This window comes from Diprion similis, chromosome 7 (genome assembly GCF_021155765.1).
Source record: "Diprion similis isolate iyDipSimi1 chromosome 7, iyDipSimi1.1, whole genome shotgun sequence".
Classification (NCBI taxonomy): Eukaryota; Metazoa; Arthropoda; class Insecta; order Hymenoptera; family Diprionidae; genus Diprion; species Diprion similis.
In genome coordinates this window covers 6,887,673-6,903,614 of record NC_060111.1, presented here as the reverse complement: position 1 = coordinate 6,903,614, position 15,942 = coordinate 6,887,673, and the positions used below count along the sequence as shown (strand labels likewise).

The window sequence follows — 15,942 nt, the reverse complement described above, 5'->3', positions numbered from 1 at the left end:
TCATTGCCTGTTTGTTTTTCTCTTATATATATATATATATATATACGGTTGGAAAAAATTCGGAGAGAAGAGCATTTACGATTATTATAGCCGGTCAATGGCGGCGATGGTAATGTTGACCCTTACGAAATTCTCCTTAATTCAACCGTAAAACTAAGAGTTACGAGTTTAATTGAACTTAATCGTTGCGATAAAACAAGGCGTTTCTTCTTCTCGTACAGTTCTAGTCTTGACTAAGCACTTGCCATCCACCATTGCATACACTCTTTCCTCATAATTAAAATATGTAACTCAATTAAAACTTACTCATTTCGCCCACACTTTGGAAACTCGATGTATGTGCCTACTTTTCCATCGTCATTATGTGAGGTAGTGTTTCATTAATACCTTGGGCTTCCGTCTAACTTCTTTTCTGTAGGACAGAATTCGAGTTTGATTCTATACGAATTATGTGACAATGATTTCCAATCTCTCACTTCGGCTGCACCGTCAATCAATGTCACATAAAGAATTCCTACAGAATCTCTTGCTCGCATTTGCGTCGAACTGAAAACAAGTTAGACGCAAGCCCAAGGCATTAATGAACATTTATACCGCACCTCGACTTGTACACAAGTCTACGACAAAAAATTTTCTCGATGGGTGAAATATTTTTCTATCCCGTTGATCAACGGTCATTACTTCAATTAAATCGAAGGTCTGTGTGGTCATGCTAATGGAACTTTCCGGCTCTCCTATCCGATATGGGCACTTAGGGTTTTATACCTATTCTCAGTTCTGCCCTACGCGCTTAAAGGTATACGATGAAAATCGATTTCTCATCGAGATTGAACGTTATGTTTTACCCTCTCCCGAAGCAAACATTTACACAAGAAAACACAGCCAAGCATGCCACTCGCGTACACTGACACGATCCCTTATTCATCCATTATCGAACAATTCTGAGGCCTTCGGCTTTTAAATACGCCAAGTGCTGTACTCTAATTGCGTTATCCACCTGGTTGCTTCGCAGCTTAAGAAGCTTATTTAATTATAGTCAGGCTTACTGACCTACAACTTATATATCTATATCCACCGTTGCAGTCGATGCACACATACCACCTTGTTGGACTAATTATTGCGTAACTGGCAGGCATTGTGGTGTTCGCCAGGCGTTCATCGTCCCTTGAGGACCAAACACTGATCGTCGTCGTCAGACAAAAGCACGTAATTATCTGTCCCGCCAACCACGCTCAGAATCGTCGCGATGCAAAGACAATCGAGGACTTCTCAAGATTCGCCACCATTTTCCCTCGGCTGTCACTTGCAGTCCCGTTTTACTTACAATCGGTTCTGTCGAGCCAGTCAGTTGTACGGCTTGAATGAATTTCACTGAAAAGTTCGGAGCTCGTCGAAATTCTTCACGTTACAACAGCAGACGATGCAGGATCCGGTCGAGCACATGTACTGCCCAGAGCAGATACAAATCCCGGTCACGTTTCCCCATATATTGAAGCTCTACGCCAAGGCCGCGATCCGCACCCAACCGCACGACCTTCTCAAATGGAGTTCGGCCTACTTCCGCGCTCTCGCAAACGGAGAAGATCCTCCCGTGAAGGTAAACAAGCCCTTATACCACCTGACACCTTCCTACAACACGATTTCATCGATGATACATATTATCTATATCTGTTGGAAGATCAGAAGAGACTCGAGTATCCTCCGGTCTCTCATCCCTCCGGTATCACTCCCGCCTACCTTAGGATACTCTACGATGAATTCGGCCCGGTTCAAACGGTGGGAATCGATTCCTTGCTCGCACGATGGCGGGGCATTGATCTACCGGATTCGAGTCTTTATCAGATACTGATGATCGGTGATTTCCTCTGCCGCGAATTGGTGCTCCTAGAATTCCTCGCAATTGGATGCGGCTTTTTGGGAAAGGTTGGGGCGTCCTTTTACCCCACGGGAGTAATGTTCCCGTGAAACTGCCTTTTCACCTACTGCCGTTCTTAGAACCTCTTCGAGACCATGGTCTACGTCTGCGAACTTCTTACCGATGAGCCTGAGGGTGGATCGGCTATGATTCCGCTGAAGAGGTTCATCGAGCTTTACACCTTCCTGGCTGGCCTCCACTGTTCGGACGCTCCTCTGCCCGGAGAATCGACCGAAGATAAAATTGAACCTTGCGGTGTTGTCCCTTCCCAGTTTCCTGACCCCTCGAAAGTCGCGCTACCAGGTTCGCGTGAGGAGTCCGAAGAATCAACCGTGGTTAGTTCGACGCTGTGAAGTATGACGCCAAGTTTTCGCCAGTTTAACCGATTTCCCTAATTCTGCTTAGTTTTGATTCATAACTTCGCGGTGGGTAGATAAACCTTGTTAGTACAAAGCTATCAGGGGTGTCGAAATTGGATCTCGAGCCAACACGGCACTGATCTATCCGCGACAAGTTTATAAACCGGAACTTCAGGATCGTACTGTGACGACGTGAAGGTTAGTCCTTACCAGAGTTTCCGAATCCTCCAGAGCTCCGACCAACCCATCGAACTCCCCGAATCCTCGTCTGAGACCAGCAGCGGGGACAACGTTCAAGAAGATGGAATCCAGCCGTGCTCGTCGAGGAAGATCAACAATCGTCGCGCCTCCTCGAGCGTCTCTCCGGACCCCGAAGATCGGCCGGAGACGAGAAAGTCTGATCAATCAAGCAGGTCTTCGTCCATCGCCGTGAGCCCAGCTGGTGGTCGAGCATCGTTGACCCCGATTAGTTCGAGGCGAGCTTCGCCTTCTATCAGGGTAAACCGAACTTCGATATCTGGGGTTTCGACTGATCGCGCAAAGGTAGAAGAACACACGGGGACGAAATTGGAGGATGATTTTTACCAGGAGGATGTGGACGCCGACGAAGTCTTCGAGATCTTTCAGGTACAACGCTTCCGACTCCTGTTCGCTGCTCTCTAAGAGCTTGCAAGCTATTTGTGAATTCCCACAGGGATACGGGGAGGAGGAGAGGGAGGAAGGAATGGCTGACATGGAGACTTACGAGCCGATCGGACTTGAGACTTTGCTCGAGGGAATCTGCGAGTGCCTCGAACCCGTCGATGAAAAACGGACCGAAACCCCGCCTCCGCCCGACCCCGTCGAGGAGTTCCTCGAGCAAATGCGATGTGCCTTTCCACCACCCTGGGTCAATCCTCTTCTCCATGGTATCGGACCCATCGTACCCGAGCACCAGGTCACCGATGTTTGCCTCTGGCTAGCCGACTGCGCCCGACGTCAAGCCGGCCTTGTCGGCCCTCGTAACATACGCCATTTTCTATGCCCTTCCCTGGAAGTAAGCTCCATGTACGAGGAGGCCGACAAAACTCTCTACAAGTCTCCTTGATGGACAATTTCTCCCAATTCCTGTTTCGTCTATATTGAAAAACAAAAAAAAAAAAAAGAAAAATAAAAATCAGAAACTCTCTCACGAGTGAGCCGTTGTTACCATTTTTTTTTTCTTTTGTGTTTGCGGCTGAAACTAACAACCATGTTGTTTTAAAACTTCGGAAATCTAACGCTTTGTGAATATTTACAATGACAATATTATCCACTTTGGACGTAAATAAGAGTGGCACCGGTATAGGGTGGCTGGGAAACTGCTCGCTACGCAGGGCTCGTTGGATAGTGAAAATGAAACAAGGGTGCTGCGCATTAACGCTCTTCCAAGTGGGGACACGGGGGAGACCGAGAGAAACCTTTTAAATTTAGTACTTGACCAGCGCTTTACGGCGAGAGGCGTAAACACCCTTCCGCAAGGTATTAACCCCATCTAAAAATATAACCTACCTCCCTCCCCTGCAGTCGCTTCCGTGGATAGTTTTCCCAGGGATGTTATTCCACTTTACTTCATCGATTAACCCTAATAGGTCACACCTCGGTAGAATCGCATGACGGTCAAACGGTGTGAAATACACCCCAAGCGTGATATTAATTTTGCTTAGAAATGAGTTGTAAAAAGCTAAAAAAAAATATCCAGGTATTGTTTAAGGATCGCGGCAAAAGCTTTCTCAGTTTTTCCAAGCAATATTGATTGTTTAAATATTGTAAAACATCGATAATTTCGAAAAAAGGCATTTAGTTCACACGAAGAATGGAGCCAATAGACCCATTTCCACTAACCCAGGGACTCTGAGAGGAGTTCGAAAAATTTTTGGGGTGAAATTTACCGCCAGTGACTTATTAGGGTTAAATCCATTTTTATTAGATTCCTTTCTATCAACGATCCGCTTCAAGTTTGATTGAAAAACGTAACGAAACTGAAAAATGTTGGACTATATATATGTATTATTCCGAAATCAAGACATATCGAATCTTCTCGAAGCAGCGGCTCTTCGAAACAGGATGGAAATTCTCGTAGTGTTGGTTCTTTCGTGCATATAGATACAGAAATAACTTTGAGGCTACGCGACTGTCGTCCTCCTGTTTCCGTCCCTTATTCGTATAGATTAGCGTGGCCAGAATTTGGGCAAACGGTAGCTGAACAAACAGGCCAGAGCATCTGCCTCAAAGTACACCGACCAAAGAGAACATTTTCCTTCCACGGTACAGAATTACAAGACTAGCGTTATCTCTCCTTCAGTCTGACTCCCTCTTCTTCAAAGGTCCCGCGTTTCTTGGGAAGAGCGAGGTAGAGATAGAGAAAGAGAGAGAGATAGAGAGAGAGACGTTTTTTTTTACCACATTTACCGTCATTGCAAATTACCTTGATACTGTTAACCTTGGCTGCAGTCTCGATTACTCAAAGAAAAGAATTCGCCAACTTTTTCTTTCTTCCTTCTACTTTCAATCCTCCAAAGCATTTCGAGAGTAAGATATTTTTAAGTGTGTAAAGTTGCAGTCTGCAGCACTAAGCGGATGACATGACGAGAGGAGATACCGAGTTCTTCCGTTTCCGTTTTCTTTTCTTTTCTCTTCTCTTCTTTTCTTCTTCGTTTTAATACCACAATCTAAGTGTATACACGGTCGAGCACCCCTTACTACAGCACATTGCGGTTGTGGAAGTGAAAACTCTGGTTGTACAGATGAGGGTTGCAGTTGCGAATTCTCTAGGGTGTCCGTTGACTTCTCGCTGCATCTGCCCCCCTCCTTTGAAGCTGTTTTATTGGTGGTTGGAGGTCCTTCTTTTTGTTGAAAAAAAAAAAAGAATATTCTATGAACGTGCGGAGCGTTGGGAGCTAGGGAAATTGAAATGTCCACTGGTAGGAGAGTGTGTGTACGTGTGTTCGTGTAAATGTAAATGATGACGTAGGTAGGATGGATGTATGGAATTGTTTTACAGCGCGGTTTCATTACCTAGCAACATTTCAAGCACTAAGACTTAACGGTCACGATGATGATGATGATGATGATGATGACGACTATTATGTGAGAATATACGATAGTGAAATTGATCACCGCCTCTGGGGGATTTCGAGTGAGGAAAAAGAATGAGAAAAAATCGTGCGGACACGATAGCAAATTCCGGTGAAAATTGCACCGAACGTGTAACGAGGGGTCAACCTGAGGGCATAAATTAATTTATGGCATGTGGGCGCGCGGGTCGCTTTGCCAGCCGGCGGCGGTCGGTGTTAAGCTTCATTAGCTCTGCCTTGTGTTCGAACCAGTAGACGGCGCTGCTACTCTGACGGTGCAAGAGGATCGCTTCACGGTTGTTGGACTTGGACAGGAATTATTCGGGACTCACTCGTGCGGGTGGACATATTTTATCCTCATTTAATGCCAATTCGCATCGCTGTTGATTCGCGCAGTTTAACCTTTGTTCCCGAAAGCATCGACGTTGGGCGGTGAAAGGAAAGCCTGAAATTGCTTGCAGTCACCTTTATCGGACCGATTGTCCGGCCAATGGATCCAAATTTAGCCCTTCCTTTTCTCAACAGCATCACAAGCAGCAGAAGCAGCAGCAGCTGACCCGATTGGTCGCAGAAAAGATATCTTCAACCACCGACAATGCCCCGGAGGAATCCATTGTCGTTGACGTTTGCTAGAGGTATAAGCTCTACGGAATCCCGAGTTGTCTTGACGATTGTGCGGGTAATATCATCGAAGAAATGTCCCTTCAGGGGTTGTAGCTTACTTTCTCGCTCTCACCCTTACTTTGTCACATCCACACAATCAAGACCAACAGCCAAGGTCTGTTTCATTACATTACTTGGCCAGGATCAAGAACCGTGGAAGAAATGTATCTCGCGATGCTCATTCCAAGGGTGCATCGCGTGTGTTTATTTGCTAACAGGCTAATTACTCAATTCATCCCCGTAAGCAATTTATCCTCTTGGAAAACGTTCCGGGGGTACAAATAACCCGGCGTTATAAACGCCTGCCCACCTGCAATATCGGGTTGGGGAGGGAGGTCGCCGACTTTCCCCCAGAGGTTACGAACAACGGGGTCGTTGAATTTTGCCCGGCTGTCTTGATTCCGCCGGATGCTTGCCAGAACCTTGTGGCGATAATGTATGGCGTTGGCCCGGCTCTCCTACCGCCGTAGATACAAACGCCTAGGGCTACCTTGGCTGGTGCTACCAGGCCAGGAAGCTACGATCCAGCGAGAGCCGGACTGGCAGTGAGGCATTGCTCTCACGTTCCAACGACCTTGCCGCAACAAACAGGTGATACATTGCCCCACATATTGCTCTGGCCGTTCCTCCTCCTTTCCTTCGCGCCGTGGCGAAGACCTCTGTCAAACCTTTTCACCTTGGCACCGTAGGTATTAGGCAAGGATAGGGCCCTTATCCTTGAAGAGTTCGAATCTCATGACATGAAGGTCGAACAAAAGCTGTTAAAATATCGGTCATTTGAACCGATGAGATCCTCCGTAACGAAGGATCTGAATCCTGCTACCAAGAACCAACGCTGAGTCGTCCTAAAACCTTTCAGCTCGGTCTTTGGAGAGAAGGTCTTTATGCCTATTAAGATTGGACTACCTATTCGGTTAAACGAGCAACCCGCATGAAAGGAAGGAACACGGGTCAAAGTGGGCAATCAAATGACCCCGTTCCTTCGCCTCATTTACCTCTGAGCAACGCAATGCCACAACTACGATGCTGGAGAGGAACTGTGTGTAATTCTGATCCTCAAGGATGACGGGAGGATGACTTGACTTGACTGGGTTGGGTGCAGTGTGTGTGTGCCGGGGGAAATGAGAACGATAAATCATCCGGTTAGGATGAAACAACACAGCGGCTTGTTCAACGTAGCCCTGATGTGCCGCCAAAACCGAGCTTCCCCTCGCTTTCGACTCTCTCTCTCTCTCTCTCTCTCTGGACTTTCCCCAAGTTATCCCTCCACGTTTGGTTTATCTATAATATGAAGGGGTAATTAACATTCTCCTGTTACATAGGCATTATCACCCTGCATGCTGTCGGAACATCTTTCCACGTGCGAAATAGGACCGGAACCTTTATTTCCAGCTATCAAGTCTCATCTCATACTATACAATTTCCTCTCTCTCTCTCTCTCTCTCTCTCTCTCTCTCTCTCTCTCTCTCTCTGCTCGAGGCGGGCACTTTACTGCGAACCATCTCTTTTGTGTGCGCTTTGTACGAGAGATTTAACGACTAACGGTGCATTCGCATTTTCATTCTCATTCTCATTCGCATTCGCGTTCGAGCTGCATTTCTCTCGCCTTCTTGCAGCCGTTTCATCTGTATACTCTGTATACGTAGTACAAGTTTTGTTGCCGATTGTTTGAAGCGCGGCAGGCCGCAACGAGGTTTATTTCTTCAATTCAAAGTCCGGAGTACCACTTTGCGTTTTGCGGTGTTAAGGTGCCAGACCAACGCATGCAACCGGATCGTCGGGATGCGTTGGTTTAATTGGCTCGTCAGTTCTTTCATTAAATCTCATTGATCGACGCACTCATCTCCCCCGCCACACTCTGCTATATTTATTTCAATTAAATCGTGCACTTTGTGAAATGAATAACGCTGGATAAGTGAAACGATTAATCGCCACCGGCAGAAATGGCTTTCAGCTTTACTTTTCATGTCTATTCATATACCAGGTAGGGTTGCATCGATCACGTTTCTATTCATTCAAAATACGTTTCTCTTCAATTATTATTTTTTCACGCTTCATCTCGCAAACAGAGGATCGACTATCATGTGTATTCTGTACTGTTTCAATGCAATTATTAACACACGATTGATTGAGAAATTAATTTAGTATTTCAAACTGAAAAAGAAAAATAGCAGAATCATTAAACGTTTGTTATTCAGCGGGTTACTTTTTTCTTCTTCTTATCTCTTACCATCGGAATGCTCATTTTCTGCACAAAATTCTTTTATCTATTTTTATTTATTTTTTCATGCTCCGCGTTGCCGCTGGTGAAACGTACAGTTTCATCACCCGCTTATTTGAATAACATTCTTTCTTTAGCTTGCTCCTCGTTATGCACCCGGCATTTCATCGTCTTTTCATAAATTTAACCGTTAACCGTTACCACGTACCTTCGGCCTGTGAAAACTGAGCAACGTTGTACGGTCCCGGCAGGAAGGGTTAAACTTTGGAATCTGTCCCGAACCCTTTACCCAATTCCCTTCCTATCTTATCTAACATGTATTCAAAACTGGGCTTATGACGAATGGTATATTTACGATTTGGTATACAAGATCGTGTCGAATGAAAAGCCGACGCCCCGATTGCAGGGACACGAAAACTCTCGTCGTTCGTATCTGATCAGTTCAAAATATCTTTCGTCGTGCAGGATGATCATCATCGATCGTGGCAATAACCCGATACGTTGCTACTTTCAATTAGCTTACAGACTACGAGACGCCTCGTGTTCAGTCTGTTATTTGAAAATCGATCCTTTCCTCGGAGCGGAAAATGTTAGAGTAAAGGTAAATCCGAGATATATATAATGCCGAAGTAAAATCAGCTCGTGACTCCTGTGATTCTGCTATGTATATATGTATATTAGGGTGGCGCAAAAAAACCGACTATTTTTTTTATTTTTATTTTGAGTCTCGTGTTACAAAATGTTAGTTTTTGATGTCTTAAGAGCCCACTCCAAAGGACAGTTCAACAAAAAAATTTTTACCAGGTCGCGCCACATTTTTTAAAACGTCAGAAACCGTCAAAAGTCAATTTTTTTAAAAAATTTTTTTCTCGTTACGGTATAATTTTATAGACAAAAAAAAAATAAGTTTCCGAAAGTTTCAGTTCAAAATTTGAATTTTGAAAGGTCGCTCATAATTTTTTTTTAATTTTTTGGTGCGTTTCTTTAGATCTTTTCGAGCGACCTTTTAATATTCATATTAAAATTTCATACATTTTTTTTCTCTAATTCAGTAAGAAAGAATCGATAACAATACAGCACGACATGAATTAAAAATCAAACAAAATACTGAAAATATAATTTTTTTAATTTAATTTTTTGACGATTTTTGACATTTTTAAAAATTTGGAGTGACTTCTTAAAAATTTTTTTTGAGCTGTCCTTTGGAGTGGGCTCTTAAGACATCAAAAACTAACATTTTGTCACACGAGACTCGAAAAAAAAAAAATTGTCGGTTTTTTTGCGCCACCCTAGTATACATAGATCGTTGTACGACGTACTCCTCGTGATTTTACATTTCATTGATGAAAATTGACGTCTCTGATTTGCATGCTGATATTTTCATTAGCCCATCAAATCGCGTACGGAGTTTCATTCCGTACAAATGAATTGTAAGAATGTGGGTGAATTTAAATAATCTCTTTGTCTAATTGATACAAATTAAAGATTGTTTTTACAGCAAGATCGATTATCGCTATTATCATTTTATCAATCGTTGAACTTTTAACACTACATTTTACGCTCTTGTTTGCACTGCCTGATTGTGGAAAATCGTGTTAAACGCGTCGGTAGTTTACGCAATTGCATCCAGAATTGTGGGAAATTTACCAATTAATTATTGATTGCGAGTGTAAACGTTATGCATTTCAGTAATCAGATGATAATTTGATAAAGTAGGTGATGGATAACAGAAAGCCGACAGTCTGTACCAAATGGTAGACTAATGATGATTATTCACATGAGTGCGCGTATCTGTTTTTCAACGTTTCTTTTTCTTTTTATTCTTTTTTTTTATTATCATTATTATTCTATTTTCCCGTTGCGTTCCAATTTCCTAACGCTTTGTTGATTAAAATATGAATAAGTCACACGCTTCGATGCGAGGAAACTGTTTTCCGCTCGGGAAAATTCTATCTGTACATATATATATATATATATATATATATACTATATAATACGATTATTATCGTCGTTATCATCATAACGGTATATTGTTATCACGATATAATTTATTTGACAATGAAACTGAAACTGCCGTTGAACTGCCTGCTGCTGCTGCTGCGCTTCTGCTGCTTGTCGCAGTAATGAGGCAACGAGCAGTGCATATTATATTATTCACGCGTAAAATTTTGCACTCGGAAATTTAATCATTTCGCATATATATAATAATATATTAACGGACGTGGAATGCAATGCCCTATACTATTGCACAGGTATGTGCATGTTTTCAATTTTCATAAATTTTTTACCGTGTTCAATTCTCTGTTTGTTAGTTTTTTTTTTTTTTTTGTTTTCTTTCTTCTTTTTTCACTGCACACGAACGGCTCGTGTCAAATATAATCTACGTGGTTTTCGGTGTCTGGTGTACGTTTTTCACTGTAGATGAAAAAATCGGAATAAACGATGTGAACGCGATGAGATCAAAGGCTCGGAAAGATGATATTCTAGATGTATGGGGTCCGTATGTCGATGCGTGTTATCAACGTGCTTATACCTACACCTTTCACGTATACGCCCGATTTGTATTTTCAATCAATTTTCATGATAACGCCACGCCGAAAGGTTTGCGGATTTTTTTCTCAGCTATATGTGGGTAACGATGGAATCGTTTTTTTGTGTCTACGGTAATTGGGAGAATAACATACGTCATACCACATATGTCCATTTCACCGATGCATCGAGTTAGAACGTCGACGATGTGGAAGTGGTGAAAAAGAATAGAGAAAAAACGATGCTCGCATTTACGAGAATATATCACAAACAGCCTTCCGTTTCAATAATGAATAAAAATAAATAAATAAATAAAAAAACTTTCCGACCGATCATTACACACGTAAGTCGTAAAAACTGTCGTTACCATACAAAATGCAACGTATAGACCTAAACATATTCATGTGTAATGCATTCACGTTGTGTACAAATACTAGTGCCTTATACCCAGTACATTTAATTTTGCAAATTGTAGGAATTTTTCCTTCTCCTTCTCGAAAGGAAGGCGCAAGGCTCGTTATAGTTGGCAAATTTTTTCTTTAATGGCTAATATCAAAGGACCCCGTGCCGGTACAGCTGGTTGCCTTAAATAAGGATCATCCCGCTCCTAATCCATATATATATACTTTATATAAATACCTGCATAAGGCATCTCTAAACTCGCCTGTTTCGTCAAGCACTAATCCCCGAGTTACACGGTTCAAACAACACACACACACACACGAAAATACGTATTTACATAACAATATCTAATTTCGCTTTTGCGGCGGGTGGACCGGTGGTATACCTACTGCTGCATGTTACGCCTGCTACGATGGAGATGAAAGCTTGCCGGGAAGAGAGGATGCGGAAGAGGTGGAGAGTTACAGACTGTCTCGGCTCTCCCGGCATCAAGAGAATCGAGCGCCTAGGTTTGGCACGGCTGGGGAATAGGAAAGGGGCTTCCTTCTCTCCACCACTTACTTTCATCCACCCTTCACGTTATTAAGCCAGTGCTGCATCCTAGGGGCGTTTCGTTGGTTGACTATATGGTTGGCTGGTTGGCTTTCACGATGTCTCACATAAACATTTTGCACTCATGATACTACATCTGGGTTAAATTCTGGATAATGAAAATTCAGATTAAGCATATTACGTGTACCTAGTATGAACACGGTCGAAATTGCGCAAAATTCGTTCCCAATTGCTTCGGTACATCGATCCTTCGATAATTTAAATTATTTCGGGGATGGATGTGGTCATTTTCCTTTCGCAAAGTGATGCGGAGAATACTCGTCTGATGAACAATCCGAATTTCGACCCTCCGCCTGACCTCGAAGTTCGCTTTGGTATAGCAGCGAAACAAGCTGTTCATTTGCGAAACCTGAAATCGGGTGCGGACCGAGCGATTAACGGACATCAGTTAACTGGAAAACTACTACCGGGACCAGTTTCTATTGCACCACGTTCACACAGGATTTGTGAAAAAAGAACAAAATAACGAAGACAAATAAACGCTTCTCGTTGACGTTGAATGGTAATGACTGTTTTCTCTCTCTCTCTCTCTCCTTCTATTTCGAAATCGGTTACCCCTCCCGCACACTCGAACTGCGCCTACTACGCCCACCACACTTTCAAGTATTCAAGCCGGTAAAGCCCTGCGGACACGGAAGTGGTTCACGATAGGGTTACTCAGGGGTGGTACTCGCCTTCGTTTATATCTGGGTATATCTTCTCCCCCCTCTTTTTTCCCCTTCGCCCCATTTTCCGAGAGGGACTCCGCAGGGGTCAACTTGGACCGCAACTAAGCTTTCATGTTCATACATATTCTTATATATATATATATATATATGTATGTATGTATGTATGTATATGTATACGTAACCGGGGTGTCGCTTTTTGGTATTTAAATGTAAATTACCCATCCCCAACTTTTCCCTCCTCCACTTCTTGCGGACATATTTTAACCACGTTTAATACTGGTTTTCGCCACCACAGGTTTAATTATTTTTATTTCCTTTTTTCCCATCAATGTGTTTGGTTCGCTTTAATCAGAGATTCTCTTCATTTTCCGTTTTTGGGTCACAGTGCTTTTGCGTAGCCTCTACACCGAGAACTAGAATTCTCCCAATGCTTTTAAACTGTAAAACAGGTGTTTTGAGAACGAGGACGATCACGTTTCACAACACTCGAGGATCGGGTACGCGCGGGTTTATTAACAAACATTACCAGCCGCGATTATGGGCGACTACCTCTGCTACCTTATCGCGCGGTTTCCGCATTTTCAGATTCCAAAACCGCGTGATACCAGATAACAGGCTGGGTAGACGCCGTCCGCAATCACGAAGCACGTACGCTTTGATTAAGAATTGGGTTAATTATATCTGTTATAAGTTGGGACTTCTCGAGCACCGCGATGGTTAGTCTGACGTTGAACATCCTTTGAAACCGAGCTCATATCACTCTGGCATCTTTTTTCTCCCCGGTTTCCGCTCTTCGTCAACCACTTTTCCTCAATAATGTCTGGCACTTCGCAGTTTGTAATACTCCTCTGCGCCGCATTTCGGCTCTCCGGTTCCTGGGTCATTAGAACGGATGTGCTGGACATCGAGGCGGTTGACACTAACGACCTACGTGAAACCAGACGAGAACGCTTGAATTTGATCTTCCCTGGTGAGTAGAGAGCGTCTGCACCGCCTGCCTGCCTACCAATTACCCAGGGTTTGTTAGTTTTCGGTTATAAACCATTGCCGGGTCTCTTGACCTGCCTTCCGTCCCTCATCTCCTCTCATCTCCTCCCTTAACCTCTTCTCTTTTCAATCGATTACCCGAGAGACGAACACTTGGTCGCATCATCCGACCGTTTCAGTCCTTACTGACGCCTCGTTCACAAGCTCAAACAGCGCGCAGTACCTCGTTCACCAAATTGTTCAATCTAATTATCCTCCTGGCAAGTTCTTCCGATCGTTATTCCGTTCGATCGCACTACCTCGTAAAGATTATCGTCGGATTGGTCGGTATCGAAAATTGACATTCCTGTCCTCATCTACTCATGCGTTTCGGAGGGGTAATCGTCGACGGTTTATATACGTAAACATAATAATTTCTCCACTTCTGTTCTAACTGCAGGTACCAAGTGGTGCGGGAGTGGTAACGTTGCTGAAAATTATGAAGACCTTGGTACCTTCGCTGAGTCCGATGCTTGCTGCCGTACTCACGATCATTGCGAGGACATCGTCGAAGCAATGCAGACTAAATTCAATTTAACCAATCCGTCGTTTTATACAAGGTTCATTATCACTCGTCGATATTACTTTGTTGGCCAAAGTTGTTTGGCAAGATTTTTAGTTGGTAGGGGTACGTAAGTCTCTTGCTTGTAAAATCATTCGAATGTCATATATTTAAAGGGTGCACTGTTCCTGCGATGAGAAATTTTACGACTGTCTTCACGGTTCTCCGGACGAAATTGGCGACAAGGTGGGAATCTTGTACTTTAGTTTCCTGGGCACCAAGTGTTTCCGTAACGATTATCCGATCGTCGGCTGCAAGCGTTACCATCCGTGAGTTTGAACCCCGTTTAAAAAAAATTTTCTCCCTCTCCCCCTCCCCCCCCCTGCATCCGGTTCTCCGTTTCCCGTGTTTTTTCGGGATGGGAAATCCAAGGTTTTATCCTAAACGCGAATGAAATGTGGCAAAAAAAAAAAAAAAAAAAAAAAAAAAAAAAAAAAAAAAAAAAAGAAGCTGGAGGAACTGAGGAAAATGCGGGGTGGTTGTTTTCAGGTACCCGAAACGTTGCCTCGAATACGAGCTGGACGAGAGCCAACCTATGATGTACCAGTGGTTTGACGTCCCTCTGTACTGACACAAGCGGGGATGAGAAAAATCCCGTCTACTTGACCTCCGGACGGACCTTTTCACAGCCTCACGTTTCTTTGAATAAAGCAGATAATCACGACATTCGAAATTACTCAGCCTCGTTGTCTGATGTTTTCATCCACCCCTCAACACGTTTTCCAGTTTCTTTAATTCCTGCCTTTAGCGAAGAAGAAACCCCCCGCCCCGAAACTTTTCGGCGACTGATGTTTATAAACTGCAGAGTTTCCACTTTGCCCAAGTCGGTACTATATATATATATATATATTCAGCGTGAAAATTTTCCGAAGATAAATCTCTGCGGATCAGGTGAAGCGTGGATTCAACTTTCGTATAGGTAAGCAATGGAGGAAGGAATGTTAGGTAGGTAGGTAGCATCGAGGAGGGAAAAAAAAAGAGGGACAGAGACTCTTCGCCTCTGGAATACCTTCGCAAACTTTAAACCGACGCTTCGTTTCTTAAGTCGCATATTTCCCAGTTGAATCGTGGAGGTGGGCTCGATAAAAATTCTTCGAACTTGAAGAGAGAGCGGTTATTAGGTCCAACCGAGGAAAAACTCCGATCGGGGAAGTAAAGGCGCGAGTGGTGAACCGGGAGGAACGTACGGAATGCAAAGGTCGGCACTCGATCATGCATGCAGCAAAGTAGTAGGTACGGAGGCGAAATCCTCTCCTCTCCTCTCCTCACGCCCACACATCCGCGATCCATCGTTGTCTGCGAATCTCTGTATAAACGGTCATATTTCCTTCTCTCTCTCTCACTCTCTCTGGATTTCAGACCCCCTTCAGACACTTTTCTACTTCGATACAATCTACGCGTATATACCCGTATATTATATATCTGTGTATCTATGTATGTAGAATATTTTATGGATTCACTCGACTCCCGTTTTTCACCCTCTGACCCATCATCGTAGCTTCGATATTTTCCTTATATCCTCGAATTTTTATTGAAGTTTTTAGAAATTCCTCTTATAATTAACCGTGTATCACGCGTCACTTGTCGCGACCTAACAATTATACGATAATCTTATCGCATGCCAACTGTTTTTGCAGATATTTTTTATATACATACGTGACGAAAAAGAGGTGTTTTTTTTTTTTTTTTTTTTCTTTCCTTTTTGTGAATGGAGAAGAAAAGAAAACGTACCGTGACATGATAGTAATAATAATAATAATAATAATGATAATATTCAGCAACATGTAATGTCATGCCAATTTCCTGTTCATATGTGTATACCTCTACGACTATATTACACATCGGGCTCTTTTGTGCCCGACGTATATTTCAGACTACACACACACACAC

General features: G+C 43.3%; 2 protein-coding genes across 3 annotated transcripts in view; both read left to right on the top strand.

Moving 5' to 3' along the window:
* The window catches only part of LOC124408115 (transmembrane protein 132E), a 186,957-nt gene that overhangs the window by 84,708 nt on the left and 86,307 nt on the right, over positions 1-15,942 (top strand). The gene's annotated exons all lie outside the window — the stretch shown is intronic.
* Positions 13,201-14,696, top strand: LOC124408117 (phospholipase A2-like). The gene is made up of 4 exons (XM_046884826.1): positions 13,201-13,434; positions 13,891-14,050; positions 14,169-14,321; positions 14,542-14,696. The coding sequence occupies exons 1-4, from the start codon at positions 13,281-13,283 to the stop codon at positions 14,621-14,623; spliced, it is 549 nt and encodes a 182-aa protein (XP_046740782.1). The 5' UTR covers positions 13,201-13,280; the 3' UTR covers positions 14,624-14,696.